At 48.3% G+C, this 26651-nt stretch overlaps 3 protein-coding genes across 3 annotated transcripts; 1 reads left to right on the top strand and 2 right to left on the bottom strand.

Annotated features, from left to right (window-relative positions):
• Nucleotides 1-1199: 1199 nt before the first annotated feature.
• LOC113777249 lies at nt 1200-6647 on the bottom strand. The gene has a single exon (XM_027322284.1). It carries the CDS (start codon nt 6645-6647, stop codon nt 1200-1202), a length of 5448 nt encoding a protein of 1815 aa, XP_027178085.1.
• A 3520-nt stretch (nt 6648-10167) lies between these two features.
• On the bottom strand, nt 10168-14504 carry LOC113777248 (putative late blight resistance protein homolog R1B-16). The gene is made up of 2 exons (XM_027322283.1): nt 14439-14504; nt 10168-14244 (listed from the first exon to the last, which is right to left on the bottom strand). Exons 1-2 carry the CDS (start codon nt 14502-14504, stop codon nt 10168-10170), a joined length of 4143 nt encoding a protein of 1380 aa, XP_027178084.1.
• A 1880-nt stretch (nt 14505-16384) lies between these two features.
• On the top strand, nt 16385-17761 carry LOC113777247. The gene has a single exon (XM_027322282.1). The coding sequence runs from the start codon at nt 16385-16387 to the stop codon at nt 17759-17761; it is 1377 nt and encodes a 458-aa protein (XP_027178083.1).
• Nucleotides 17762-26651: the final 8890 nt, after the last annotated feature.

Genomic DNA, 26651 nt, shown 5'->3' with positions numbered 1-26651 from the left:
CTATGGAATCGTTTCCATAGCCCCCCAGTGTTTCGCGGAGACGACAAGACGCACCCCGGCGGGCATTGGTGCCCGGACTGGAAGATTTCTGTCAACGACAGGTGCCAGCATCCTCGGGTCGCCCAAGAGCTAGTAATGCACTCCCCTTTGCCAAGGGATTTGGAGTTTATGAAGAAACTAACTCCGGCTGAGATGGTCCAGAGCCTCATGGTGTCCACAGCTTCCACCTCGGCCTTTGTGGCCGAGATGGCACACCGCTACTGTGCTCTGGTCGAGGAACAGGACACCGGCAAGCTGCAAAATCAAATCTCCAAGTTGGAGAAAAAACTGTTGGTGTCCGAGTCCGAGAAGGCCGAGCTCGAAAGACGGCTTAAGGAGGCCGAGGTGAGAGATGAGGAGGCCGCGGCTACTATGAACAGTCTCAGATCGGCCCTCGAAGAGGAGCAGAAGAGGGGGGACGAGGTGAAGAAATCCCACGAGCAAGCTCTCGAGGGTGCCGGAGCCTCGGCCGTAGACGCTTTTCGGAAGTCCGAGGCCTTCATCAAGGACCTCGGCCAACTACTTACGCCTAACTTCATGTTTGGCTTCACATCGGCCGTTGACGAGGCTGCGGCTCACCTCCCCTCCGAAGTCTTGGAGTCTCTGAAAAACCATACCAGCTATAACGAGGACTCCAAGGAGCTATGCGATCGGATGGCCGAAGGCATCCAGGCGGGAAGGAACTTGGCCGAAGTCCAGGTCGAGTTCAACAAGTGGTTGTCCGAACTCGACGAAGTGTTCGAGGAGGTGGAAGTGGAAGAAGCTGGAGGAGAGGACGCTGAGGGAGACGAAGCCGGAGGGGACGACGTCGAAGGAGACGTCGGCAAAGAGCATGGAGATGAACTTCACTCCGGCGGAAAGGAGGCCGAAGAAAAGGATCCCCGGGAGGGAGCCAAGACCGGGGATGCAGCCGATACGGGGGTTTAGGCTCGTAGGCTCTAAGGGGGTGGCCGAGGTGAAGTGTTGAGCAGCACTCAGACCTCGGCTTTGTATTTTTTGTAACACCTCTGTTGAATGAAAGTCTGTTTCTTCTCATCTCAGCTCTTTAATTTCTTGCTTTGCTTTGACTTCATCCCTTGCTTGTCCCCCTTATTTTTTGATAGCGTAATACCGATGTTGAAGAATAACACAATTTCCGAAGTCATAACTTGATTAAAAATTCAAACATAATACAATCTGAGGTTCTCGGCGTGCCAAGACCTCGGCACTAATGAGCCATCTCGGTAGCTTAACTTACAATATCCCTTAAGATTAGACTCGACAACCCGGTAGGGGCCTTCCCATTTCGGACACAGTTTGCCTTGGGGCTCAGCTCGGCTGATCGAGTTTTTTCTCAGAACCAAGTCTCCAGGTTGGAATCTACGATGTTTTACGCGGGCATTGTAGTAGTGTGCCAGTGTGTTCTTGTAAGAAGCTATCCGGGCTGAGGCGAGGTTCCTTCGTTCTTCGACGAGGTCGAGGTCCAGCTGCCTCTCTTCGTCGTTCACCTCGGCGGCATAGGCTGCCAGCCGAGGGCTGGGGGTAAGGATCTCAGCCGGGATGACCGCCTCGGCGCCGTAGGTCAGGGAGAATGGGGTCTCTTGCGTCGCTGACCTCGGCGTGGTTCGATACGACCACAGGACACTGGGGAGTTCCTCCACCCAAGATGACCCAGCTTGGTGTAGTCGGGTCTTGAGACCATGCAGGAGAGTTCGGTTGAAGTTCTCTGCTTGACCATTGGCCTGAGGGTGGCCTACCGAAGTGAAGTGTTGTTTGATGCCGAGGTTCTCGCACCAAGTCTTGAATGGGTTCTCGGCAAACTGTCTCCCATTGTCCGAAATGATGATCTGAGGTATGCCGAAGCGGCAGATAATGCACTTCCAAAAGAATTTTTGAATGGCCAGCCCTGAGATGGTCCGAAGTGGCTCGGCCTCGACCCACTTGGTGAAGTAATCCACAGCGGTTACTAAGAAAGTATAACCCCCGACGGCTTTGGGGAAGGGACCTATGATGTCTGTCCCCCATTGCTCAAACGGCCAGGGTGAAGTGATGGGGACCATGAAATTTGAAGGCTGGTGGTGCTCGGGTGCGTGGACTTGGCAGGAAGGGCAGCCGAGAACGAGGTCCTGAGAGTCTTGCCGAAGTGAGGGCCAAAAATATCCCAGGAGCATAGCCTTCTTAGCCAGCATCCTGTGGCCGATGTGAGCCCCACATAGGCCCTCGTGGATCTCGTGGAGGACCTCGCGTCCTGCCTCGGGGGTGACACACCTCAACCATGGGCCGAGGTAGGAGCGCTTATATAGTTCTCCCTCGCGGAGCGCATACCGAGGGGCTTTGCGTTGTATCTTCCTTGCTTCAGCTCGGTCTTCGGGAAGGACTCCTTGACCTAAGAAAAGGATGAACGGGGTCATCCAAGTTTCTTCAGAGTGCACGGGGCAGGCCACCTCTTCCACGTACCCTGGTTCACTCAGGACCTCCACCAAGACGGTTTTGTTGAGGTCAGAGAATGAAGTGGAAGCCAGCCGGGATAAGGCGTCGGCTCGCTTATTCTGGGACCGAGGGATCCTTTGGATTTCGAATGACTTGAAGTACGAGGTGAGTTGGTGAACTTTGGAGAGGTACCGTTGCATGGTCTCATCCTTGGCCTCGTACTCACCAATAACTTGGCGTACCACGAGCTGGGAGTCACTGCGGACATGGATTTGCTGGGCGCCGAGCTTGCGGGCTAGCTGGAGTCCAGCGATTAGAGCCTCGTACTCGGCTTCATTGTTGGTGGCCGGGAAGTCAAAGCGGAGGGCGTAAGAGCAAACCTCCCCCTGAGGTCCTTCCAGGAGCAGTCCGGCTCCGCAGCCGTCTCCATTAGAGGATCCATCGACATACAATGTCCACAGGGATGAGGTGGACACCTCGGGTAAGGCTGAAGTGGACTCCGGACCTTCCGTGAAGGTGAGCTCAGCAAGGAAGTCAGCTAAAGCTTGAGCTTTTATGGCGGTGCGTGGCTCGTAGGACAAGTCATATTCTCCCAATTCGACAGCCCACTTGGTGAGGCGACCAGAAGCTTCGGGTCGCACCAATATTTGCCGAATGGGCTGGTCGGTCCTGACCGAGATGGGATGGGCTAAGAAGTAGGGTTTCAACCGCCGAGCTGCGTGGACGAGCCCCAGCACAAGTTTTTCCACTTGCGTGTATCGGGTCTCCGGCCCGCGGAGGGCTCGGCTGACGTAGTAGACCGGCACTTGGGTGCCCTCATCTCGGATGAGCACAGCGCTGACAGCCTCGTCGGCTGCGGAGAGGTAGAGGTAGAGCTTCTCCTCGGGCCGAGGTGAAGCGAGAGTTGGTAGGTGATGCAAGTACTGCTTCAGCTGGTCGAAAGCAGCCTGACACTCCTCAGTCCAGGCGAACTGGTCAGCATTTTTCAGCACCTTAAAGAAAGGCAGAGCTTTCTCAGCTGATTGGGACAGGAAGCGATTCAGCGCGGCCAGGCGTCCATTCAGCCGTTGGACTTCTCGGATGTTCCGGGGTGGAGACATGTCATGAATGGCTTTCACCTTGTCGGGGTTGGCCTCGATTCCCCGGTGGGAAACCAGATACCCCAAGAATTTTCCCGAGGTGACGCCGAAGACGCACTTCTTGGGATTCAGCTTCATCCTCGAGTCTCGCAGGACACCAAAGACTTCCCTCACGTCTGACAGAAAGGATGAAGTGGTGAGGCTTTTAACGAGGATGTCATCCACATAGGCCTCCACATTGCGACCGATCTGATTCTGGAAGAGTCGGTTGATCAGCCTTTGGTAGGTCGCCCCGGCGTTCTTTAGCCCGAAGGGCATGGTAGTGTAACAATAAGTACCTCGGTCGGTGTAGAACGCCGTTTTCTCTTGGTCCTCCTCACTCATTCCTATTTGATGATACCCTTTGAAGGCATCTAGGAAGCAGAGGATTTCATACCCCATCGCCGCGTCGACGAGGGCGTCTATCCTTGGCAAAGGATAGCAATCTTTGGGGCAGGCCTTGTTGAGGTCGGTGAAGTCAACACACATTCTCCATCCCCCGGTGTCCTTTTTTACCATGACTGGATTGGACAGCCAGGTGGGATATTGGACCTCGTGGATCATCTTGGCCGGCAAGAGCTTGTCGACCTCATCCGATATGGCTTGGCTACGTTCGGGGCCGAAGTGCCTTCGTTTCTGTCGCACAGGTCGGGCCTGCGGGTCAACGTTGAGTTGGTGAGTCATGAGCTCGGGTGGCACTCCGACCACTTCATCCGCGGACCACGCGAAGACGTCTCGGTGGTCTTTGATCAGAGAAATCATTTCTTCTTTCAGGGGTGGGGGGAGTCCCGCCCCTACCTGGACCACTTGGTCAGGTTTCGCTTCATCCACTACCACCAGTTCCACTTCATCCCCTGGCTCCAGCCTGTTGGGCTCTTCTGCCTTCTGAGGGTCGATGCAGTCTATGGAGAGGACCGCTGGCCTCTTTTCTTCTGACCTCGGTGAGGGCCGGGGGGTGACTGCTGCTTGAATGGTGGCGAGGTAGCACTCTCGGGCGGCGCCCACATCGCTGCTTACCTCGGCCACCCCCGCAGATGTTGGGAATTTAAAGCTCAGGTGGTAGGTGGAGTATACGGCTCTCAAGGCATTGAGCGTGGGCCGGCCTATCAGCATATTGTAGGGGGAGTCTGCTTTGACCACTGCAAAACTGACAGGCACAGTTCGGCAGCGTGGATGACGCCCGATTGTTACCACCAGGGTCAACATGCCTTCCGGGTGGACGACGTGTCCCCCGAATCCCACGAGGGGAGTTCTGACAGGAGTGAGTTGCTCCCTTGTCAGCTTCAAATTTTCGAAAGTCCGGTAGTACAAGACGTCTACCGAGCTTCCGGGGTCTACGTAGACCTTTTTGACTACGTAGTTGTTGGTGAGGACTTCAATCACAAGAGCTTCATGATTGCTGGAGGCCGCAGGAACGGGGTCAGCGGGGCCGTAGGTGATGACCTCGGACAGCCGAGAGCTCGGCTCGGCCACCTCCATCTCGGCCTGGCGGTAGGTCCGCTTCCGGGAGTTCTGGCTGTCTCCTCCCGTTGGTCCTCCCGCGATGGTGTTGATCACCCCGGCGATGTTGGGGCCGTAGCCCGGTGAGCCATCGCGTGGGGGCTGCTTGTCCTCCCTACGGTCTTCGGGACCTCGGCAATGCATGTTCGTGTCCCGTCGGTCGTCTCGGCGGGGGCCCCGGTTCTCCCGGTGGGAGACGCTTCGGTTGAAGCCTCCATCCTTGCGGACGAATTGCTTCAGGTATCCTTGCCGGATCAAATTTTCGATTTCCCGCTTCAGGTCATTGCAGTCCTCAGTCTCGTGTCCTACATCACGGTGGTAGGCACAGTAGAGGTTCGAGTTCCTCTTATCTCTCCTCCCCGGAATTTCGGGAGGGTTGCGGCCGAGGTGATTCTGCCTCATCACAGCCAGGACGTGGGTCCGGCTCGAATTGAGGGGCGTCAGCTCGGCGTCCGAGGTGGACGATCTGCCTTTCACGATCCGGTCGAAGACACTTCGGCGGTCTCGGGGTTGGTTTGAAGTGCCACTTGGGCCTGGTTCACCTCGGCCAGTGTCTTTCCTCCTCCGCGGATCTTGCCCAGTACGAGATGCTTGGGCTTCTCGTTTCATGCGATTTACATCTTCACTTCGGATTCCCTGGTCCACTCTTTCCCAGAGCTCCCGAAGTGTACGGGGGTACTGCCGATGGATTTCGGTGTTGAAGATCCCGGCCACTAACCCGTTGGTGAAGGCAGCAATAGTTACTTGCTCGTTCTGGTCAGGTATCTGTACATTCTCCTCGTTGAACCTTTGGGCGTACGAGCGAAGTGACTCGCCCTGACCCTGTTGCAGGTTCAAGAGGTAAGCTGAAGTCTTTGTTATTGGTCGAGACGACACAAAGCGGTGGATGAACCGGTCTATCAGCTCATCTAGGGAGGAAATGCTCCCTGGTTCTAAACTCCAGAACCATTTCCGGGCGGTCCCGTGCAGGAAGATGGGGAAAGCCCGACAGATCACGGCGTCAGGGACGCAGTAAAGTCGGAATGCGGAGATGAAGGCGCGGAGGTGATCCTCGGGGTCACCTCGGCCGTCATAGGTGTGCAAATTTGGTAGCTTAAAGTTCGGGGGCACCATCTCCCCATTGATGTCATCCGTGAAGGGCGGAGCCCTCATGTAGTCAGAAGCCAGGCCTCCGGGACGCCGAGGTGGGTCCTCGGCTCGTTTTCCCAGTAGTCCCCGAGAAAACGCTCGGGAGATGGAGGCAATCTTGGAGGTTGCCTTGGATGAGGCTCGCCTGGAGGTGCTCCGAGATAGACGCCCATCTTCGGAGTCCTCGCCTGAGGGCACTTCAGGGGACTTCGTCGGTCTCCTCTTGGAAGACTCGGCTTTTTCTTTTCCCTGCCTCTTGAGGTACCTTCCTAATTCCTCAAAGATGTTGGGGTTGTCCGTGACAAACTCGGCCATCTTGGCGATGGCCTCTTCATTGTTAGGCTGGGTCCTTTGGGACCCATGTTCCTCAGAGATACGATCTTGCTGGGCTCCGGATGTCTGCCCAGCCCCAGTTGAGGGAACTCTTCCGCTTCTGGAGCGCGTGGATCTCATTGTAGTAGCGATCTCGTTCCCACAGACGGCGCCAATTGAAGAGGTGATTCTTGGATGGTAACTAGACCGACCTGAATCAGTCCTCTCTGATATGAAGTGAGGTAAACTCCCGTGTCCGAAGTGAACCTCCTTGTCCGAAGTGAGTGGCGGGGCTTCTCCCCTGGAATCACTCCGACGATCAAGTTAGTAAGGGAACGAGAGAATGCTAAAGTATAAGCAAATGAACAGTGTATGCTTACTTGTTGGAGTGTGTGGGGTATTTATAGAGCGAGAGTGGAGGGCAGGACGGAGGTCTTATGTCGGTGGGACCCATGCCCTGCCATTACGGCTCTGTTCCCTGTCAGGGGGCCTGACTCTGACACTGTAGCCGCCTGGACAGGGTGACGAGGAGTCCTTTGCAGTAGTCATTAAGTGCGACAGTGCTTTTCAGATAAAGCACTGATCCCGGATGATGTCAGGTGACTTGCCTCATCCGCGTGCAGCTGAGGTGGAGGTGCCGAGGTCACCTACACGGTAGACTAGGGATCCGGCCGAGCTTAAGGGATATCCCCGAGGCACGGGTGAGCTCTGATGTCGGACGAGGTGAGGTCACCTCGGACATGCGGGGCGGCCGAGGTGAGCATCCTCATGGAGTAAACCCTAAAAGGTTAACGTAGAGTGATTTGATCATTAGAAGTCTTGCCTTTGCTGTCTTGTCAATTATACATGCTACATAGAGGAACACTATTGTATATAGACAAGAAGAGACTCTTCTTGTTTTTTTTTTTTTTTAATAATCCTCTCATCCCTTCTCACATGCATTTTACTCTCCACTGTCAAGTACATGATTTGAATTGCTTTTTAATTCCAATTGTTAGATACATGATTCGACTTTTGAGCTTGGTATGAAAAAGAATCTAAGAACCCTTTGTTGATCATTGGGACGAAATTTGATAGAGTAATTAAATGGCTATTAAAAGAACTAATTATGTTTTGTGATGCTTCAGTAGTGGCGCGGTCCATCCATGAGGACTCCGTGAGTTTGTATAGTGCATCTACACATGCGTATGTAGATTACTAAGTTTTGGTTTTTAATATAATGTTCTATTTTGTTAGTTGTGTAGGTTTCTTTTATGGAACCCAAGAAAGGGGAAAAAAGAAAAATAAGGTAAAATTAAATCACAAAAAAAAATATATAGAGAATACAAAAAAAAATAAAAACTAAAACATAAAAAAAAAAACCCGTAGAAATAATACACCCAGTAAGCTACAGCCCAAATTCAGAAAAGCAAAAATGAAACAAAGGCCCAAAGAAAGAAAGAAAGTCGAAAATAAAGCAGAGGAAACGATAGAAGAAAGTTAAAGTCAGCTTTCACCTGGCATTCTGTACTTTTTAGTCTCACAACTCATAGCAACAAAATTTTTTTTTTTTTTCATGTAATGATATCCTTGTCGACGTTAATATTGCCAGCTAATGGTTTTCTCTATTTTCTAAATATTCTTGTATTAAATAAGTTACATGGTATAGAATATCACAATTAGATGCCAAGTTAAATGAAGAAGTACATAGATTGTTCAGCAAAAATGTCATTCAGCTTCTTTAATTTGTCATTTTTACCAGGTTGAACATTGAACAATTAATCACATTGATCAGCTTCTTTAGACATTTGCTAAGTTGAAGAATGCATTGAAATGCGGGTGACTACTAAATAGCTTCCTTTTATTATATGCGTTCGCCAAAATATTGTTATACATGAAAATATAATCATGTTGATGCAAAATTTACCATTTTGTTCCTATGCACGTTCTCTATTGAAAAGTAACACAATTTAGATCTTTTTTTTTTTGTCTATATTAAGTATTGTTGCATGAGAGTTTTATTGAGGAAATCTTTTGTATTACTGAAATACATGAAAGGAAGAGAAAAGTGAATCTCGCGTGTATGCTTGTTGTCTGTTGGTTTTAAGGATCATTTGATCATTTCAATCCATAGCAATGAAGTAAGAATTCAAAAATTGGGCTCATAAACACTAATAAACATCAAATCAGAAAAGAACATGGAGAACATTCTACAAACAGCTAGTTTTAAGGATCACTTCAATCTGTAGCAGGATTGAAGAATATTTGAAAAATTGGGATCATAAACACTATTAAACATCAAGCCAGAAAAGAATATAGAGAACATTTTACAAACAGATTATGATGGATCATAAAGTGTAAATTATTAAACATCAAAGGAACATGAAGAACATTTTACAAACAGATTATGATGGATAATGTTGGCTTGATAGAATGCATGACTGTGCTTGCCCCTGCAATGACAAAGTAATGCAGCTGCATCAGGTTCAAACCAAATAATTTGGTAATGATGAAGAAGGGACATGAGTAATTATATATCATTCAACCACTGAGCTTAACTCAGTGGCCAGCACCAAAGTTGGTGGGGTGGGAGGTCAGAGATCAAACCTTGCCTCCCACCATTGGCCACAAAATGTGGCAAGCCACTTTAAGTGGCTTCCAGACGCACTCGTCTAGGCCGGTAGATAGTTCAATCCCCTCCAGTTACTGCTCGACCTCCATAGGTTCGCCCTCCCCGTAGCATAGAATAGAAATGTAGGTCTATCCTATCGACAAAAAAAATTATATATCATTGAACTGAATTAACATACACATACAATTATATCTAACCTGATGAGTGGAATGGCCCCATCAAATCAAGAAGAGACATAAATGCTTCAGTCTTCGTCATTGTCAAATCATACCCCTAATGTGACGATGAGAAGAAATGGAGTCTCCATCCGAGGAAATCTACTCTGGAAGAAGGAATAATTGCAGTACTACATCAGTTGAATGAAGAGGCATACAGATTACCCAACAAAATAGGTCATCTAGTTTCTTTGATTTGTCATTTTGATCAGTTTGAGCAATTAACCACTTAAAATAGCAAAATAAAACATGAAACCAAACAAAAAAAAAGTTTAAGAAAAATTGTTTCCTTTCTGACTTCCGAAAATATTGCCTAGTAAAGAATGAAAATGCTTGTATTTCAGCATATTGCAGTGAAGAAAAACACATATTAAGTCCTATGCCCTTCCTCTGTTGAAAAGTAACACAACCATAGTTTTTTTTTTTTTGGTTTTTTGTCTCCACTTAATATTTGTTGCAAAACTGTGATTGTATGTTTCAACATATCAATCAATTGAATTATGGTTTTTATTGAGGAAAAATAGAAGCAAGTCACACTTTTCTGTATTATTCTTATTTACATACACAAATTGGGAACAGATAAGTGTATCTAATTTTGAGTATCATATCAAGTTATGCTTTTGCTCTGCTGCTTTTGAGTATCATATCAATATGTAGCAACAAGGAAGAAGATTTCGGAAATTGGGATTATACATCCTTACATAAAAATTACTCAACACTGAACCAGAAAATGACAAGAAGAAAGATTTTAGAAACCAGAAAATGTGTTTCCTACTGCAACCAGAAATTTATCAGAAAGTTATGCAGCAGCATCAGGTTTAAACATATAAAGAATTTAGGCGCCTCCAGAAATTGCTTCAAAATACACATGAATTAACATATCATTGGACTGATTCAACATGTAAACAAATGAAAAAGAGATATGAATGGTTTGCCGTCGTAAACTGTTGAGAGAAACATGAATCATTATATAGTTGAACTGATTCAACATATGCAAATATAGTTTTATCTGACCTGATGAGTGGAATCCCACTGTACATTCAGTCTCACAATTGTCAACTGCGTGTGAGTGGAAATAGACTCTTTCTGAAGAAACCTCCTCTGCTTCTGAGGGAGTTGACTCTGCTTTTGGGGAAAAGATTGTATCATCATAATTATCAATTTCGATCTTTAGAACCTCATTTCCCGTATCCATCTGTTCTTGTTGAATTTGCTTTACAGAATCTCCAACAGACTCAGGACAATTTTTCACCACAATCATTTCAAGAGTCTCACACTCCCCTAAACAGGAAGGGACCTTTTCCAGCTTCTTACATCGGTGCAAGACCAATTTCTCAAGACGGAAAAAATTATCAGAAAATGCAGTCCAGTTGCGAAATTCCAATTCTGACAATTTTAAGACTCGGAGTTTAGGGAACTCCCCCTCTTTCATTACCCATTCTTCCCCAGCAAAGCAGCGATCAAGTAATTTAAGCACTTCAAGATTGGGCAACTTTCCAATTGTTGAAATTTCACTCCATGGCTGATAATTACATGTGAGAGTCAACTTTTTCAAATTCAATGGGAATTTAAATCCACATCCCCAAAAACCAAGCAAATGAAGTGATTCCAGTTGACTCAAACTATCAAACTCAAGAATCTCGTTGCAATTTCTGGTAGCTTCTCTTGATCCGTAGCTTTGCCTACATTTTAGCCTGCGAATGCTTGGTAACTTTCTCAGTATCTTTTGCAAGATTTGAGGGGAGGGATCAATGGCAAGGTCTAAAGTGTCTAAATGATCTAAATTTGGGGATACTTCAAGACTTTCGACTGGAAAAGTAAAACCATCTGGGGCTACTCCAGGATAAGTTAAAGCACGTAGATGACTCAATGTCTTAATGTTCCAAATGGTACTTGGCAGCTCAATATCAAAATTCGCATCTTCTACAATAAGAGTTTCTAACCTTGAGAGATTGGCTATCGCAGATGGGATGTATGCTATTCCTGTGAGTGCCAGGTATCTCAAGTGAACAAGCAATACTACTTCCCTTGGAAAAGAATAACGAAAGTCCGAATTCCCAAAATCCAACACTCTGAGAAGTTTAGGTAACAAAATACCCAAATCCTCCTCTTCATGTTTAAAATCATCTTCTCCAAACAAGATCAAAGAGCGTAAATTGGGAAAAATAAGCATTAACTCCCAAATCTTCGATTCTCTGGTATTGGGAACACAAACTCGGTAGGGGTTGCTTGGCCCAGTAAGACTAAGAGGGGCTTTCCAATTATGAATAATGTAAAGAAAACTTTCTTCTTTGGCTTTTTCCACACAAAACTCGTATACCAAATCGTGAAGTAGGCAGGCTTTGGCACCACCCACAATTGTCTGTCTGATAACCATAACTAAACTTCTATTAATTAGAGCCATCAAGTAGTCATAAGCTGCTTCCTCTAAGCTCTTTCCTCCAGCCTGTTGAACGAATCTTTTAGCGATCCAAAGCCATAACAACCTTTGCACATTAATAACCTCATCTTCTTGAAATGCAGCAAAGTACAGAAGGCATGGCTTCAAATAATTTGGTAAATGACTATAACTCAGCTCAAGTGTCTTCTTGTAGTATTCATCCTCAAGGACAATAGAACTTAGACTTTTTGCAACTTCTTCCCAACTATCTTGTGCAGTAGTAGCAAGAATTCCAGCAACAAGAACAACTGCGAGGGGTAAGCCCTGACAAAGTTTTGCTATTTGAGATCCAACTTCACTTAGTGTTGCAGGACAATCTTCCGTGCCAAATAGCTTTCTCTGCAGCAATTTCCAACTCTCTTCGTCAGTAAGATGGCGGAGATGGTGAGGCTCGCTATTAGGTTCGAAATGCAAAGATAAATCCTGGTATCTACTGGTGAAGAGAATCCTGCTTCCATTGGCATCATTCGGCAGTGATTTTTCCAACAAATTCCATGCCTCAACGTCCCACAAGTCATCCAAAACAAGGAGATACCTACTTCTCAACAAAACCTGCCTTAGCTTCATGACCAAATCATTTTCATCTATCTTTAGATATCCATCAAAACTCTCAGAAGAACTACTACACAAAAGCTCAACTAACATACTGCGTATGCTATATGTTTGAAAAACACGACACCAACCACGAACATGGAAATGTGACCTAACTGAAGGAGCAGTATAAACTTTATTGGCTAATGTGGTCTTCCCAAGGCCAGGCATACCCACAATGGGAACAACATGCAATTGCTTTGATCCTCTCGTAAGCTGATGAGTAATAGTTTCCACCTCGTCGTCAAGACCTACCAGATCTTCGTCATGCATGGCGACAATAAATTGCGCTGGTGTGTGAATGGAAGTCTTGTTAACTCTTTGGGTTTGACCATTATGGATCTCTGGGGCCTTAATCTTCAAAAGATTGATATCTCTAGAAACGGCATCCAAAGAATCTTCACATTTATCACCAACAAATGCCAAGTCAATCAGTAACTCTACCTTGTATGCAGCCTCCATAACATGACTCCAGAAAGCTTGAAGTTCTCCATTCTGATGGCATTGCTCCTTGATATTTTCCAGGAAAGATCTTAAGAATACAAGATCTTTTTGGATCATTTGGATTCTATCCTGTTGAAAACCAATTGAATCATCAGCCTCATCACACCTTGCTAGTTCCTTGAGATTTTCTAGGAAAAAATCCATACAGCCCAACTCATTGGATCTAGGATAATTAAATGATGAATATGGTGTTTTTAGTGGATAATTGTGTGCAACCTCTGCCACCATATATTTGAGAACTTTGTGCAAATGAAACACCCCAATATCTGTTTCCTCAGGCAAGCCTTCCTTGATTTCATTGACAGAAAGGGAGAAGGTCAAAATTGCTACATCAGAGACCACAGCTCCAATAAGATCCTTCATTTCATCACCTAGTTTCTCCTCCTGTTTAAGAAGGATACCTAGGCATCTTATTTCCTCATGGAGTCTTAGTATTTGATCCTTGACTGGAACCTGAAAACTGGCAATGGATCCTAGTAGATCCATAAGATAATCACGAAGAGAACCAATAAACTGGCCTACCACATGATCCTCATTCTTCTGAAGGGCTAAATCATATGATGATCTCGGTTGTTTCTTTGAAGCCGTCAGGACATGGACAAAAGTTTCTCGGACTTGGAGATCAAGAAGATTGATCTTCTCGTGTAGCAGCTGACAAATTTCAGATTCCATTTGATTGACCACTCGTGCATCATCATCAGGGTAAAACTGACATATAGAAATCAGGCTTCCAGCTGCAACTACAGTGTAAGTCAACAGATCTGTCAGTTGCGAACATTCAAGACCTTGCATTGTCACAAAGCCAATGAGATTCCTCAAGAGTTTTAGCCTATTTCTAATTGTATCCCTTAGCTCCCCAATACGTAAAACGCAATCCAGAGTCTCTAAAAGGCACATAATAAGATCCATAACTAGTCGTGGATCTCCTGGTGAGTAATAGTCGATGAAGATGGCGGCGCATGATTTCTTGAGATCCGTCTCAAGAAACATTTTGATCTTTTCCTCCCATCTGGTACTCGCATTTTTAAAGTTTTCAAAATCTAAGTAACGACCAGAATGAATATATTGAAAATAATCAGGCTGAAGATCATGAATCATACTGATAGCCACATCTTGAATTCTGAAGCAAATAATACTACGTCTCAAATTTTCAGACATAATATTACACCTGTCCTCGTGATCATGCTCCAAAAGCGCTTCGTGGTTCCTCCTCCTCCTACACTTTTTGACATACAGAAAACAGGTTTTCATTAATCTTACCCTCTTCTTCAGGTCCACGAAGTCCTCGCCAAATAGGGGCATTTTGTCAAGCTCGGCTAGAAAATCTAAAGCAAGATCAAAGTAACTAGTGCTAGTGCTGGAGGAGACGTGATGCGGCTGCAGATAATCATATAAAGCAAAATCAAAGCAATTGGTGTTACTGCTGGAGGGGATCTCCATTATAATATCTTCTTTTCACTCTGATATTAGATTTTTATCTGGTTTAGCAGCTGCTCAATAAAATCAGTTCAGGATCCAAAACTTTCTCAGAACTGCAGAAGTAATAAAAAGTTGAATAAGTTCGACCATACTTTCCCAGCAGCTTCAGTGTAGCGCCAAACAAAGATTCCCGAATCTGGTGCTTTATTGGTGGCCATGCGTGTCCCAATTTGGTCCCTTGTTTTATGAGCAAATTGATGTAAGATTCCTCCCATTTCGAGCTCAAATTTGCAGTCACATCAGCAATTAGATTACAACATTCATGTAATGGTTTCTGCATTAATTTTAATATTGTTCTTAAACAATAGCTGGCTTATGGCTTTCAAGTTTTCAAACTAATTGTCTAATTTGAATCATATTGTAAATCAATCAAGAAATAGCTTTGCATTAGTCTTCCTGCTACAATATTGTGGCTAGCGTGTAGCTCCAATTAAACGCTTATAGAGGTACAACTTATCTATAATATATTAAGAGCAAGAGTCTAAATTAGCGGATTAGTGCATTAGATCTCGTATTCCGATAATACCCTCTGTATGCAATGTTGTTTTTTTAGCTCTGCATTATTTATGATAATTGTGGCTGTCCCCCTTGAGGCACCCAGAACCTCAAGGGGGTGATAAACACCATCGCCGGAGGCCCCACGGGGGGGGACAGCCATACAGCTCGAAAGAACAGGCGACCACCCCCCGAGGGGGACGACTCCTTGAAACGCTTGCGCATGGACGATGAGATCACTTTCGGACCAAGGGATGCGGTCCCCCTAGCGTCCGGGAACCACGAGGCCATCGTGATAGACATTGTCACCAACAACTATCGGGTGAAGAAGGTGTATGTCGACCAAGGTAGTGCGGTTGACATTATGTTCTATCGGGTGTTCAAGGAGCTCGGCTTGAAGGAGGACTAGCTGACCCCGGTTCGAACACCTTTGGTGGGCTTCACCGGGCCACCCATTAATCCGGAGGGAATGATCACCCTGATGGTCACGGTAGGGCAGGCTCCCAAATGCCGGACCATCCCTGTCAATTTCGTGGTGGTCAAGCAGCAATCCTCGTACAACGTGTTCCTAGGTCGGCCAGCCCTGAACGCCCTCCGAGCTATTCCATCTACTCTCCATCTCAGTGTTAAGTTTCCCACTCCAGGAGGGATAGCCGAGGTGCACGGTGATCCCGAGGTTGCCAGAGCTTGCTACTTGGCCACGCTCCGCGGGCCGGAGAAGGTGGTCGCCCAGACGACCTGTTTGGAGCCCTACATCCCGGAGGACGAGGCCCAACAGCGGAGCACTCAGGACGCGATTGAGGAATTCCCCTTGAGGGAGGAACGGCCCGACCAGGTCCTCCGCATTGGGGCGTTGCTGCCAGCCGAGGAGAAGGAAAGGTTGAAGGCCCTGTTGAGGGAGTACTCTCGAGTATTTGCATGGACGGTGGAGGACATGCCCGGGATTCCAACAGACCTGGCAGTCCACCACCTCAACGTGGATCTTCACTTCAAACCGGTGAAACAGAAGAAAAGGAGCTTCGCCCCCGAGAGGAATGAGGTGATCAAGACGGAGGTCGGCAAGTTGCTGGAATCCAAGATCATCCTGGAGGTCTACTACCCGACCTGGTTGGCCAATCCCGTCCTGGTTAAGAAGGAGGACCAGACCTGGAGGATGTGTGTGGATTTCACGGATCTCAACAAAGCCTGCCCAAAGGACTGTTTCCCCTTGCCGAGGATCGACAGGTTAGTAGACTCTACTGTGGGTTTTGACGTTTTGTGCTTTCTGGATGCCTTCAAAGGGTACCACCAGATAGAGATGGCGGAGGAAGATCGGGAGAAGACCTCCTTCATCACGGAGGAAGGACCCTACTGCTACAGGACCATGCCGTTCGGATTGAAGAACGCTGGAGCTACTTACCAGCGCCTGGTCAACAAGCTATTCCAAAATCAGATCGGCAGAAACATGGAGGTCTATGTGGACGACATGATCGTCAAAAGCCGAACTGGCTAGCGGCTGATCCCCGACCTACGGGAGATCCTGGACATCCTACAGGAGAGCCGGATGCGCCTAAACCCGAAGAAGTGTACCTTCGGGGTCAGGTCAGGAAGGTTCCTGGGTTTTCTGGTGTCCCGAGAGGGGATTCGAGCCAACCCGGATAAACTCCAGGCCATCATGGACATGGCCCCTCCGAGGAACGTGAAGGAAGTCCAGCGGCTCACAGGGAGAATGGCCGCCCTAAACATATTCCTCTCGCGCTCCGCGGTCCGGGGGCTGCCCTTCTTCCGAGTCTTGAAAGCGCCAAAGGATTTTCACTGGACTGAGGAGTGCCAGAAAGCCTTCACCGACCTGAAGGCCTATCTGGCTGAGCTGCCCACTCTGACCGCCCCGGAGCTAGGGGAGACCTTGTTCCTATACCTGTCCGCCTGCAACGAGGCCGTCAGCGCAGTCTTGGTGCGGGAGGACGGGGGGGCTCAGAGACCGGTGTACTACGTCAGCCGTGCTCTACAAGGGCCAGAGACGAGGTACACGCCGGCGGAAAAGCTAGTCCTCACCCTGGTGCACGCTGCTCGCAAGCTCCGCCCCTACTTCCAGGCCCACAGCATTATAGTCCTGACCGACCAACCTTTGCGTCAGATACTCACTAAGCCCGAGGTCTCAGGCAGGATGACCAAGTGGGCCGTCGAGCTGGCCGAACACGACATTGGCTACTGGCCCCGTACTACCATCAAGGCTCAGGCCTTGGCAGATTTTCTTGCTGAGGGGGCTAGCATGGCCATGACCGGGCAGGATTCCCTGCCCGGTGGGGTGCGGTCGGAAGAACCTTGGACTCTGTTCGTGGACGGTGCCTCCAGCAAGGAAGGCAGCGGAGCCGGCCTGCTGCTTATCTCGCCCACTGGGGAGGAGCTGACCTACGCGCTCCGACTGGACTTCCCCGCGTCTAACAATGAAGCCGAGTACGAGGCCCTGCTCACGGGATTGCGGATAGCCCACCAGATGGGTATAACCGCGATCAAGATCAGGAGCGACTCCCAGCTCGTCGTCCTCCAAGTTCGCGGGGAGTACGAGGCCAAGGAGGAGGTAATGAAGAAATACCTAGCTAAAGTGCAGGAGGTAGTACCCCTGTTCGAGGCCTTTGAGATCGAGCGGGTGCCAAGATCGCAAAACAAGCGTGCGGACGCCTTGTCAAAGCTGGCATCCTCCTCGTTTGCTCATCTGAGCAAGGAAGTTCTGGTAGAGATGGTCAAGCAGAAAAGCATCGACCAGGTCCAGGTCCTGGCTATAGACAGCTCGACAACCTGGATGACACCCCTAGTGGACTTCCTCAGCTCGGGTACCCACCCTGAGAACAAGACCGAGGCTCGCCGGATCCAGCTCAGAGCTGCCAAATACGCCTACGCTGGGGGGACCCTCTACAAGAGGTCATACTTGTCCCCCTAGCTAAAGTGCGTGACTCCGGAGGAAGGCGACTATGTTCTCCGAGAAGTGCACGAGGGATTACGCGCAGCGCACGTGGGCTCCCGAGTGTTGGCTAAGAAGTGTCTTCTCCTGGGCTACTATTGGTCCTCAGTGTTTCAGGATGCCGCGGCCCTGGTCCGGAGGTGCAGAGCTTGCCAGGTGCACGCGTCATTGAGCCACCAGCCGGTTCGAAATCTGGTCCCCATCCACAGCCCTTGGCCCTTCGCTCAGTGGGGAATAGACCTCTTAGGTCCCTTCCCTCGTGCCCCAGGAAGGTATGAGTACCTTGTCGTGGCCATCGACTACTTCACGAAGTGGATGGAAGCAGAGCCTCTAGCCTCCATCTCTGGGAGGGCAATCCAAAAGTTCTTCTGGAGGAACATAGTCTGCCGCTTCGGGATCCCACACGTCTTGATATCGGACAACGGGCGCCAGTTCGCTGAAAATCCTTTCAAAAGCTGGTGCTCAGAGCTTGGGATCAATCAACACTTCACGTCGGTCGGCCATCCCCAGGCCAACGGCCAGGTGGAAAATGCCAACCGAACCATTCTCCAAGGGTTGAAAACTAGGCTGGAGCTAGCCCAGTCGAACTGGTTGGATGAACTCCCTAGTGTCCTTTGGGCCTACCGCACTACACCCAGGACTGCCACCCACGAGACCCCGTTCTCTCTGACTTATGGGGTAGAAGAAGTGGTACCCGCGGAGATCGTTCTCCCCTCGCCCCGGACGCAAAACTTCGTGGCGTCATCCAACGAGGAAGAGCTGAGGTGCGGCTTGGATATGCTGGAGGCTAAGCGAGAGGAAGCGGCGGTACGGATGGCTAAGTACAAAAGCCAGCTCGCCCGCTATCATAACGCCAAAGTCAGGAACACACAGTACCAACCGGGAGACCTTGTCCTTAGGAGGAACTCGGTTAGCCGAGCTCATAGCTCTAACAAGCTCGATCCAAACTAGGAAGGCCCGTACAAGGTCCTCGACGTGGGCCGAGCAGGTTACTGCAAGCTCGCAAAGATGGATGGATCAGAGGTACCCCGCACTTGGCACTTCTCCAATCTGCGAATGTTTGTAGCGTAGGTTAGACCAGGGGGTGCGGTCGTCTGTTCTTTGGAATCCGAATTTCAATTTTATTACTCAATAAATGTACGACTTTCAAGTTCTATTTTCATTTGTACATGTTTGTCTTTTTTAAGTTCGAATCTTACACTAGCACACTTAGCGTTCCCCCCCTAAATGTCCTAGTGGGGGGCTAAGGGTTAGTAATGATATTTGGTGCTCGACCCCGGGAGGTCGGCGCTGATTAAAACTTCCAGTGAATGCTCGACCCTAGGAGGTCGGCACGACTGGAAGACTTGAAGGGTTAGTAAATGACCCAGGTGAGTGCTCGGCCCCAAGAGGTCGGCACGGCGGGAAAACTCGGAGATCCAGGTGAATGCTTGACCCCAAGAGGCCGGCAAGTGCTCGGTCCCAGGAGGTCGGCACGATGCTCGGCCCCAAGAGGTCGGCACGACTGAAAAACTTTGAAGAATCCTCAAAATTTCGTGCTCAGCGATGCTCGGCCCAGAGAGGTCGGCACAGGCTAGAATTTCCGGGTGAAGGCTCGACCCCAAGAGGTCGGCACGACGGGGAACAATGTGATGCAAGTCCAACGCTCGGCCCAGGAGGTCGGCCTTAATGCCTTTGGAGTTCGGGGCTCGACCCCAAGAGATCGGCCCGCCTCTAAGACCTTAGGGCTTGAAATTCCGATGATACTCGACCCCAAGGGGTCGGCGGGGCGTGAACTATTTTGGGTTGGTTAGAATTCGGGAGTTCGACGCTCGACCCCGGAGGTCGGCAGGAATATCCTTAAAGTTTAGTGCTCAGCTCCAAGAGGCTGGCACATCCCCTTGATGGATCTATTTGGTGCTCGACCCGAGAGGTCGGCACACGATTTTAATAGTCTGGTTGCCTTGGGCAATTTAACTGTTCGATTGAAAAGGGTACATATTCGGTGCACGACCCAGGAGGTCGGCACGTGGCGTTGGTTGCTGGAGTTGGGTGCAGGCGAGAATTGCAAGGAAATTTCCTTCAATTTATACATGCATTCAAAGCCTATCTATTACAAAGCTTCCAAGTCGCCTATCTGTTACAAAGCCTACCGAGCCACAAAAGGAAGACAGCTCGGACATTCTTCTTCTTGCTAGCAACCTGCTTGGGGGCTGAAGGTACACCTTAAACATGTTGAGAGGCGTTTGGTGAATGCTATTCAGGAACCCAGGATCAGGGGGGCTTTCCCGTCTCAGATGGACCTTCAAGAGCATTTTCAACTGGAGCATGGTCACATCCTTATAAGAAGACGGGAAGGGTTCCTGGAGTGGTCGTTGCCCTAGGTCACCGGCTCTTTCCCCGAAGCTCGGCCAGGAGCCTCGTCCTCCTCCAAAGGAACCTCCGCCAGCTCGGCTCCGACGTCGGCTCGGCCTACCAGGTCCTTCAGGGCATTGCCCTTGCGGTACCCGTCAAAAAGCCAGTCCAGCCTATCCTCGGCCGCGGGATTGTAGTCCTTGAAGTCCGCCAAGTTGAAGCCAGAAAGGTTGAGACTCTTCACCTGGTTCAGGGCCCGCGTAGAGCCGACCTGGAGGATGGGCTGGTTGAGGAGGGCGACGTCCACTTCGAACTGTTCGGAGGAGATGAACTCCCGAACAGCCTTCTTCCGCTCCCGGCTGACGGTGCCAGAGAGCTCGACGGCGTGGTCCTCCCTCAGCCTGGCCACGTCAGCCTTCTCCTGGTCGAGCTCCGACCTAGTGGAGGCGAGCTGGACCTGAGCTGTGTCCAGTTCCTTTTCGGCCTTGCCCAGTTTGGCCTTAAGGGTGTCCGCCTCCTTTAGGGCCTGGGTAAGCCTCTGCTCTGTCTCCCGATTCTTCTTTCGCAATTTCTCCAAGTCGGGAGACAGCTCGGAGAAGCGGGTCGCCAGGACAGCACCAGCAGCATTGGCCTAAGGAGGAAGGAAAACAGGTCAGCACGTTACACTATCTAACCAAAATACAGGGGCACAACTGGCCCACGGGCTAGAAGGCTTACTTGAGCCTGGGCGGTGTAATACGCCTCCAGGAGCTCGGGGGGGTTGGCAAGCTCCATCCACCTCCTATCGCGGGGGAGGACCGAGCCCACCATCAGCTCGCGAGCCACCTCTGGAAACTGGGCTCGGTCGTTGATAGAGAGCTCCCAAAGCGGACAGAAGCGGTGGGGGTCATGCATGGTGGGGGCCTAGCCCGGCTTCAAAGGAGCTATGTGGCGGAAGTGCCACAAACTCGGGGGAGGCGACTCCTGGGCATGCTCCTCGGCGGAGCCCACGCCTAGGTGGACTGGCCCCCCGGATACCAGCGTAAGAGGAGGAGGCTGTGCAGGGACCAGCGCGAGCTTCTTCCCGGGCTGGGAGGGCTCGTCCCCTCGACCCCTCTTCTGCCCGGCCGCCTTTTTCTTGTTGTTGGCAGCCTTCTTGGAGGGGGAGGAGGTGTCCTGCGTTTCCTTCTGGGGGGCTTGGCCGCCCCCCAGGGTCGAGGTCGCCCCAGGGACCTCCTTGGCAGCTTCTGGCTGGGGAGTGGCGGTAGCCGCCTCCGTGGGTGCGCCTAGCAGCTGGGAAAGCTTCCTTACTGCAAAAAAGTATCGCCGAGTCAGCCCAACCAGGACAGTAAGAAGGTATACGTATGTGCAAATGCAATGAACTACAGGGTCAGGGTCAGAGTTACAGGCGACGAGGTCGACAGGGGAGGCCACCACCTCGCCAGAGGACCCGGACAACGTCCCCATCAGCCCGGCCGCAGAGATCTTCTTGCTGGAGAACTTGGCGGCAGTGAGCTTCACCTTAGAGTTCAGCAGCTGAATGAGGGTCTCAGAGTCCAGGTCCTCCGGGTAGGGGTCGGTCTTGACCTCCCCGACCTTCCACACGGTGGCGTCAAAACTGGTGGATTTGACAAAAAAGAAGTCCTCTTTCCAGTTCTTGACGGAAGAGGGGAATTTATAGAACAAGTCCTGGCAGCCCTTGTCCCCCCGGCCTTGGCTTCCGGTCCGGCTGGAGAAGTAGTACCACCCAGTAAGGGCTGCCTTGAGGATGAAAGCAGCTCGGAAGAGGGAGAGAGAGTAAGTAATGGAGCAGAGTTTGAAGTAGATCAGAAACCCTATGATGAGTCTGATCGAGTTGGGATGGACCTGGGTGATCCTGAGCTCCCAATGGTCCAGGATCTCGGCCAGGGCCGAAGGGATCGGTAGGCGGAGCCCCCCGATCAGCTGCTCCTTGTAGATGGCTACGAAGCCGGGGGGAGATCGGCTGGCCCGGTCACTGGGCCCGGCAGCCCTTGGCTCGAAAACCGGGGGGATAGAGTAGGATTTGACCAACCTGGCCACTACCTCGGGCGAGATGGTGACCTCCTCGTGGTCGGGGTAGTCGTAGCTAAATTCGGGATCATCCCCCTGCTTAGGGCCAGGGGTCCCCTCGGAGGAATCCCTATCCTCTCCAGCTCCTCCCTGGGCCCCGCCAGGAGAGTCATGGGGAGATCTGGGGGAGGGGACGGAGCCGGCCCGCCGCTCGAGGTAGGCGTCGAGCTCGGCTGACTCCTCCCGCTCCCGGGCCGAAGGGGAATGGGCAGAAGGAGATCGGTCGGAGGAAGAACTCATGATGTCTATGGGGTCAAGCAGATCCGGGTTAGAAGCAGAAGAGGAAGGAGGAGGAGGAGAAGGTGAAGACGAGGATGAAGAAGAAATAAAGATTCTGGTGGCTCTACGGCGGGTCGGAGTCAGGGACGCGGAGGAAGTGACGTCGGAGTAACCCAACATAAAAAGCAGGAAGTAGCGAAGGGCAGAAGAGACACTGTAAAAGGAGGGAAAGAGGAAGAGGGATCGCAAAAAGGACTTACTGATAACCGGAGCAGGAAAAAGATGAGGAAATCGCCGGAATCTGGGCACAAAGAGCTGGAAGCCTTTCTACTGGGAAATGGAAATGTGCGAAGAAAGGAGAAAATGGCAAATAGAGTTTGGTGAAGTCTGATGGTTCCCATTTATAGGGGGTGAAATGGGGGGAAAGGTTGCTTGAATTTGAACCATCCCATGTGAACGCATTCAATGCTGGTGCAGAAACCGAAGAGGCGTGACAACTGAAGGGACGTGGGCACAGCGTCCCTGTGACATCACTGTACCAGAGGTGACCTCAGCAGAGTAGTGCGCGGCGCTGGCCTCCCACGTGGCAGGAGCAGATTAGGTCCGCCTGACAGCCCTACCCAATCTAGGGGGCTAGTGTGGAGGCCCCGTCCTGGGCCTAGACACGTGGCAGCCCAGACATGACCGAGCTGGGCCTCGGCCCCATGCCCCTGGTGACTGTCCTGGGCCGCCCTGCTAGGGCTCCTGAAGGAGGCGAGGGTCCATCCCGAAGAGGTCGGGGAGAATCCCCCTAAGTGCGGGATGGGGGCTATCCTGGGCAGGTCCCGAGACGTACGGAGGTCGGACTCTCACGAAGGTATAAATGGTAACTCTCGCCACTCTGACAAGGTACGCTCACTATTGACACATTACGCCCGACTGCTTACTCCCGTGAACTAGACTCAGCGGAAAACTAACTTGACCGTCGGAGCGCCCTCGGGGACAACCCTCGGGCCCCCCATTGCTAGTTCATTCTTGTTTGTTTTGTAGGCTTGAGACCAGCTCTTCCATCAGCACGCCGAGCTCGTCAGGTCAGCTCGGTCCGGGGAAGCTCAGCGCTTCTTCACATACATTTAAGTTTGCATTCTACCAGAGTACCAAAATCAAAGAAATGGGTTCAAACCAGGAAAGAGGAGGATTCATGGGGTGTAATAAAGAGAACTTGTTGCAAATGGAAGACCTGATAAGATAGAAAAGGTGAGAAAAGGTAGTTCAGATGTTTTTTTGTGTCATATTGGAAATCTTTTTGTGATTAGTTTTCTTTCTCCAATTGTGTTTTTTCTCGGCTTAGCGAGGCAACACAACAAAATAAACCAAATCCTCTAGCTAATTTGGACAACTCTTCTAGTCTTCTGCCCTCAACAAGAAAATACAGCTAATTAACCAAATCCAAACTCTACTGGGACTGAACGTCCAGCTTAAGATGATCTAAAAATGCAACAGAAAAGATATTATTGCTAGCAAGTCTCCACTAACCAAACTCTTTCGTGGACTTTCTTGTGAATAGATGCTAATAGCAAGCTTGGACCATTAGTTAGGGTGTGTTTAATAAAACTGAAATCTGAAATCTGAAATCTGAAGTTTGAATCCATTAAATTATTTAATTATTAACTATTAAATTTAATACATTTGAGTATATATCACAGTCAGTGATAAGTGAATAACTTATCACTTATTTTTTGGAGCAAATTTTGTCTAAAAAATTCAGTATCACATAATTAATTTAGATGTTCAATTTTTAGTTATCAAACACATTTAAACATATTAAGATTTGAATCCATTAAATTTAAGTGCTAAACTAAATTATCGAACAGTTGGGCCTTAGTATATCAATAGAGATTTGGGAGGCCCTAGGCCCCAATTTAAGAGAGATTTTTGAGAAGTGCCAACCAAAAGAGCTAGTTAGTAGCTTATTTGGACCTTTTAGGTTGTAGAACCTTTTGTTTTATTTAGGCTTTTTTGTGTTTTTAGTATTTAGTACTCTAAAACTTATGATTTTGTACTCTCCTCTTTATAGTGAATTTGTTGCTCTTTCACTTGTGACATTGGTCAATTGTCCAAACAACATAATTCTTGTCTATTATATTTATTTTTGCTTTATTATTGTATTTTGAAGTTGCCAAAAACTCTTTTATCAATATTCCGGATGACAACTCAAGACGGAGGCTATTTTTGGTTCATGCTGGAGTTAATTTAGTGCTACAGGGAATTCAGAAAAAGTCCATTGAGGGTTTTGTGGAAAAGATGAAACAAGATTACTATATTCGTGATTTCAACTTGTTGAGATCTGCTGAGACTTTTGTGATTTTGGCTGATTGGAATTTGTTGGGGCTTTTGTGGCTTTGACCCATTAGAATTCGTTGTGGCTTTTATGATCTTGGTCTATTAGGATCTGTTGAAACTTTCGTACAGAAGGTGAAGCATGGTTGCTACTTGTCGATGTTGGATATATAAGGTAGAGATTTGTTGTGTTTGTTTTTGTAAAACATATCGAAAATTTTACAAAGATATCTCTCCTTTTAGGGGTTATAAATATGATGGGTTTAAATGAGGTCAAATGCATCAAAGCACCAGTCAAGGACCCTAAGCCCCAATTCAAGAGAGAAGTTTTTGAAAGGTACCAAACAAAGAGAGCTAGTTAGTGGACTATTTGGACCTCTTAGGTTGTTGAATCTTTTGTTATATTTAGATTCTCTTGTGTTTCTAGAATTTAGTGCTTTTAGACCTAGGATTTCTTTTCTAGAGTTTTGTACTCTCTTTTTTATAGTGAATTTGCTACTCTTTTGCCTGCGAATGTAGGTTTGTTGACCGAGCCACGTAATTCTTATGTCTCTCTTCTATATTTATTTTTGCTTTATTATTGTCTTTCGGGATTGTCAAAAAACCTTTTCATCAATTTCCTGGGACCAGACCTTACAGAAACTATTTTAGCTCTTGACTTTGTAAATTGAAATGGACAATACAATTCAGACACCAGAGGAAAAGATGGTGAACTGAGAGAAAATTGCGCAAGAAGAACTTCAGAAATTGTAACAGCAATTTAGACCCACTTCCTCACTCAGTAACCCCAGTATTGATGCATCATTTATTCGTCCAACCCCCGTTTCAAACCAATTGTAACTTACTACCCTACCTGGCTGCCAACAATTAACAGTAACTAATTGTAACTAACTTACAGCAAAGTAGCTAACTTGTCTTGCGGAGTCAGCATTCAATTAACTCCAACTAATTGCTAAGTAAGTAACTAAGTCTTTCTGACACAGTAACGAAGTTAGCTTGCCAAGATCTTACAAAATCTCAATGATATTTTTGAGAACTTTTTTTATTTTAGGATGAAAATATAATGTATTTTAGGGTATATCTCACTCAAGTGTTATTTCAATATATAAACTAAAGTATCCTACTTTTGGCTTCGAATCTTCTGTCCCCAAATTAGTCTTTATTCCCTCTGTCCCTTCTTTATACAACTGCCACGTGTCTCCAACTTTTTGATAATTCAAACTCAAATAAACCGATAATAATCGATTGACAAGTTTACACCCCCGACTTGAATGTCAGATGATTTATTGAGTATAGGATATTAGGTGTCAATCCCACAGAAAAGATTGTCAATTATTGATAGTTTTCGAACTCCTCTATTGTTTAGATGATCACAAATAAAGCACTTAAATTCACTCACTCTACTAACATGTAATAAAAGAAGTAAAATAACAACAAAAATGTGTCTAAAATTATGGAATCCCTAACTACTCTTGCAAGTGAAAAAAATCATCTATTAGTATCCGTCTTCTTGACTTTCTTGAAAGAGGACAATCTACATCTAATTCCCTCAAGGATCTCTTGTTGAACAACTTTTGTATCCCTACATTCATTCCTAAATTGTGTTGCATTCGTTTCTTTCCAAGTGCACTCAATAGCAGCTGCCAACAAAAACTCTTCCTTGTTTTAGCAAGAGATTTCCCTTTCAAATTAATTCCAATCCAATCAATCAAATTGCTCCTATTGGTGCCATCATACAGCACATTTGGACTCGAAATAACTCCAAATACTATTAGTAATAGATCAATCAAAAAAACAAATGACTGTGGTCTTCAATGTGAGCTTTTTATCTTCAATAGTTTTTTCTTTTCGCTTCTCAATTTTGCTGAACATATTAGCTCTTGCTTATCTGGAGCCTGCAGCACAGGATTTGGATCAATACTTATGG

Source organism: Coffea eugenioides, chromosome 7 (assembly GCF_003713205.1).
Source record: "Coffea eugenioides isolate CCC68of chromosome 7, Ceug_1.0, whole genome shotgun sequence".
Lineage (NCBI taxonomy): Eukaryota > Viridiplantae > Streptophyta > Magnoliopsida > Gentianales > Rubiaceae > Coffea > Coffea eugenioides.
Note: the sequence above shows the minus strand (reverse complement) of the source record. Positions and strands in the feature narration are given on the sequence as shown.

Excerpts from the sequence above, each read along its gene's own strand:
- LOC113777248 (XM_027322283.1), bottom strand. The coding sequence starts at position 14,504 with ATGGCCACCAATAAAGCACCAGATTCGGGAATCTTTGTTTGGCGCTAC. Across the intron at positions 14,245-14,438 it reads ACACTGAAGCTGCTGGGAAA|CCGCATCACGTCTCCTCCAG; the intron begins GTATGGTCGAAC and ends GATTATCTGCAG.
- LOC113777249 (XM_027322284.1), bottom strand. The coding sequence starts at position 6,647 with ATGAGATCCACGCGCTCCAGAAGCGGAAGAGTTCCCTCAACTGGGGCT.
- LOC113777247 (XM_027322282.1), top strand. The coding sequence starts at position 16,385 with ATGCGCCTAAACCCGAAGAAGTGTACCTTCGGGGTCAGGTCAGGAAGG.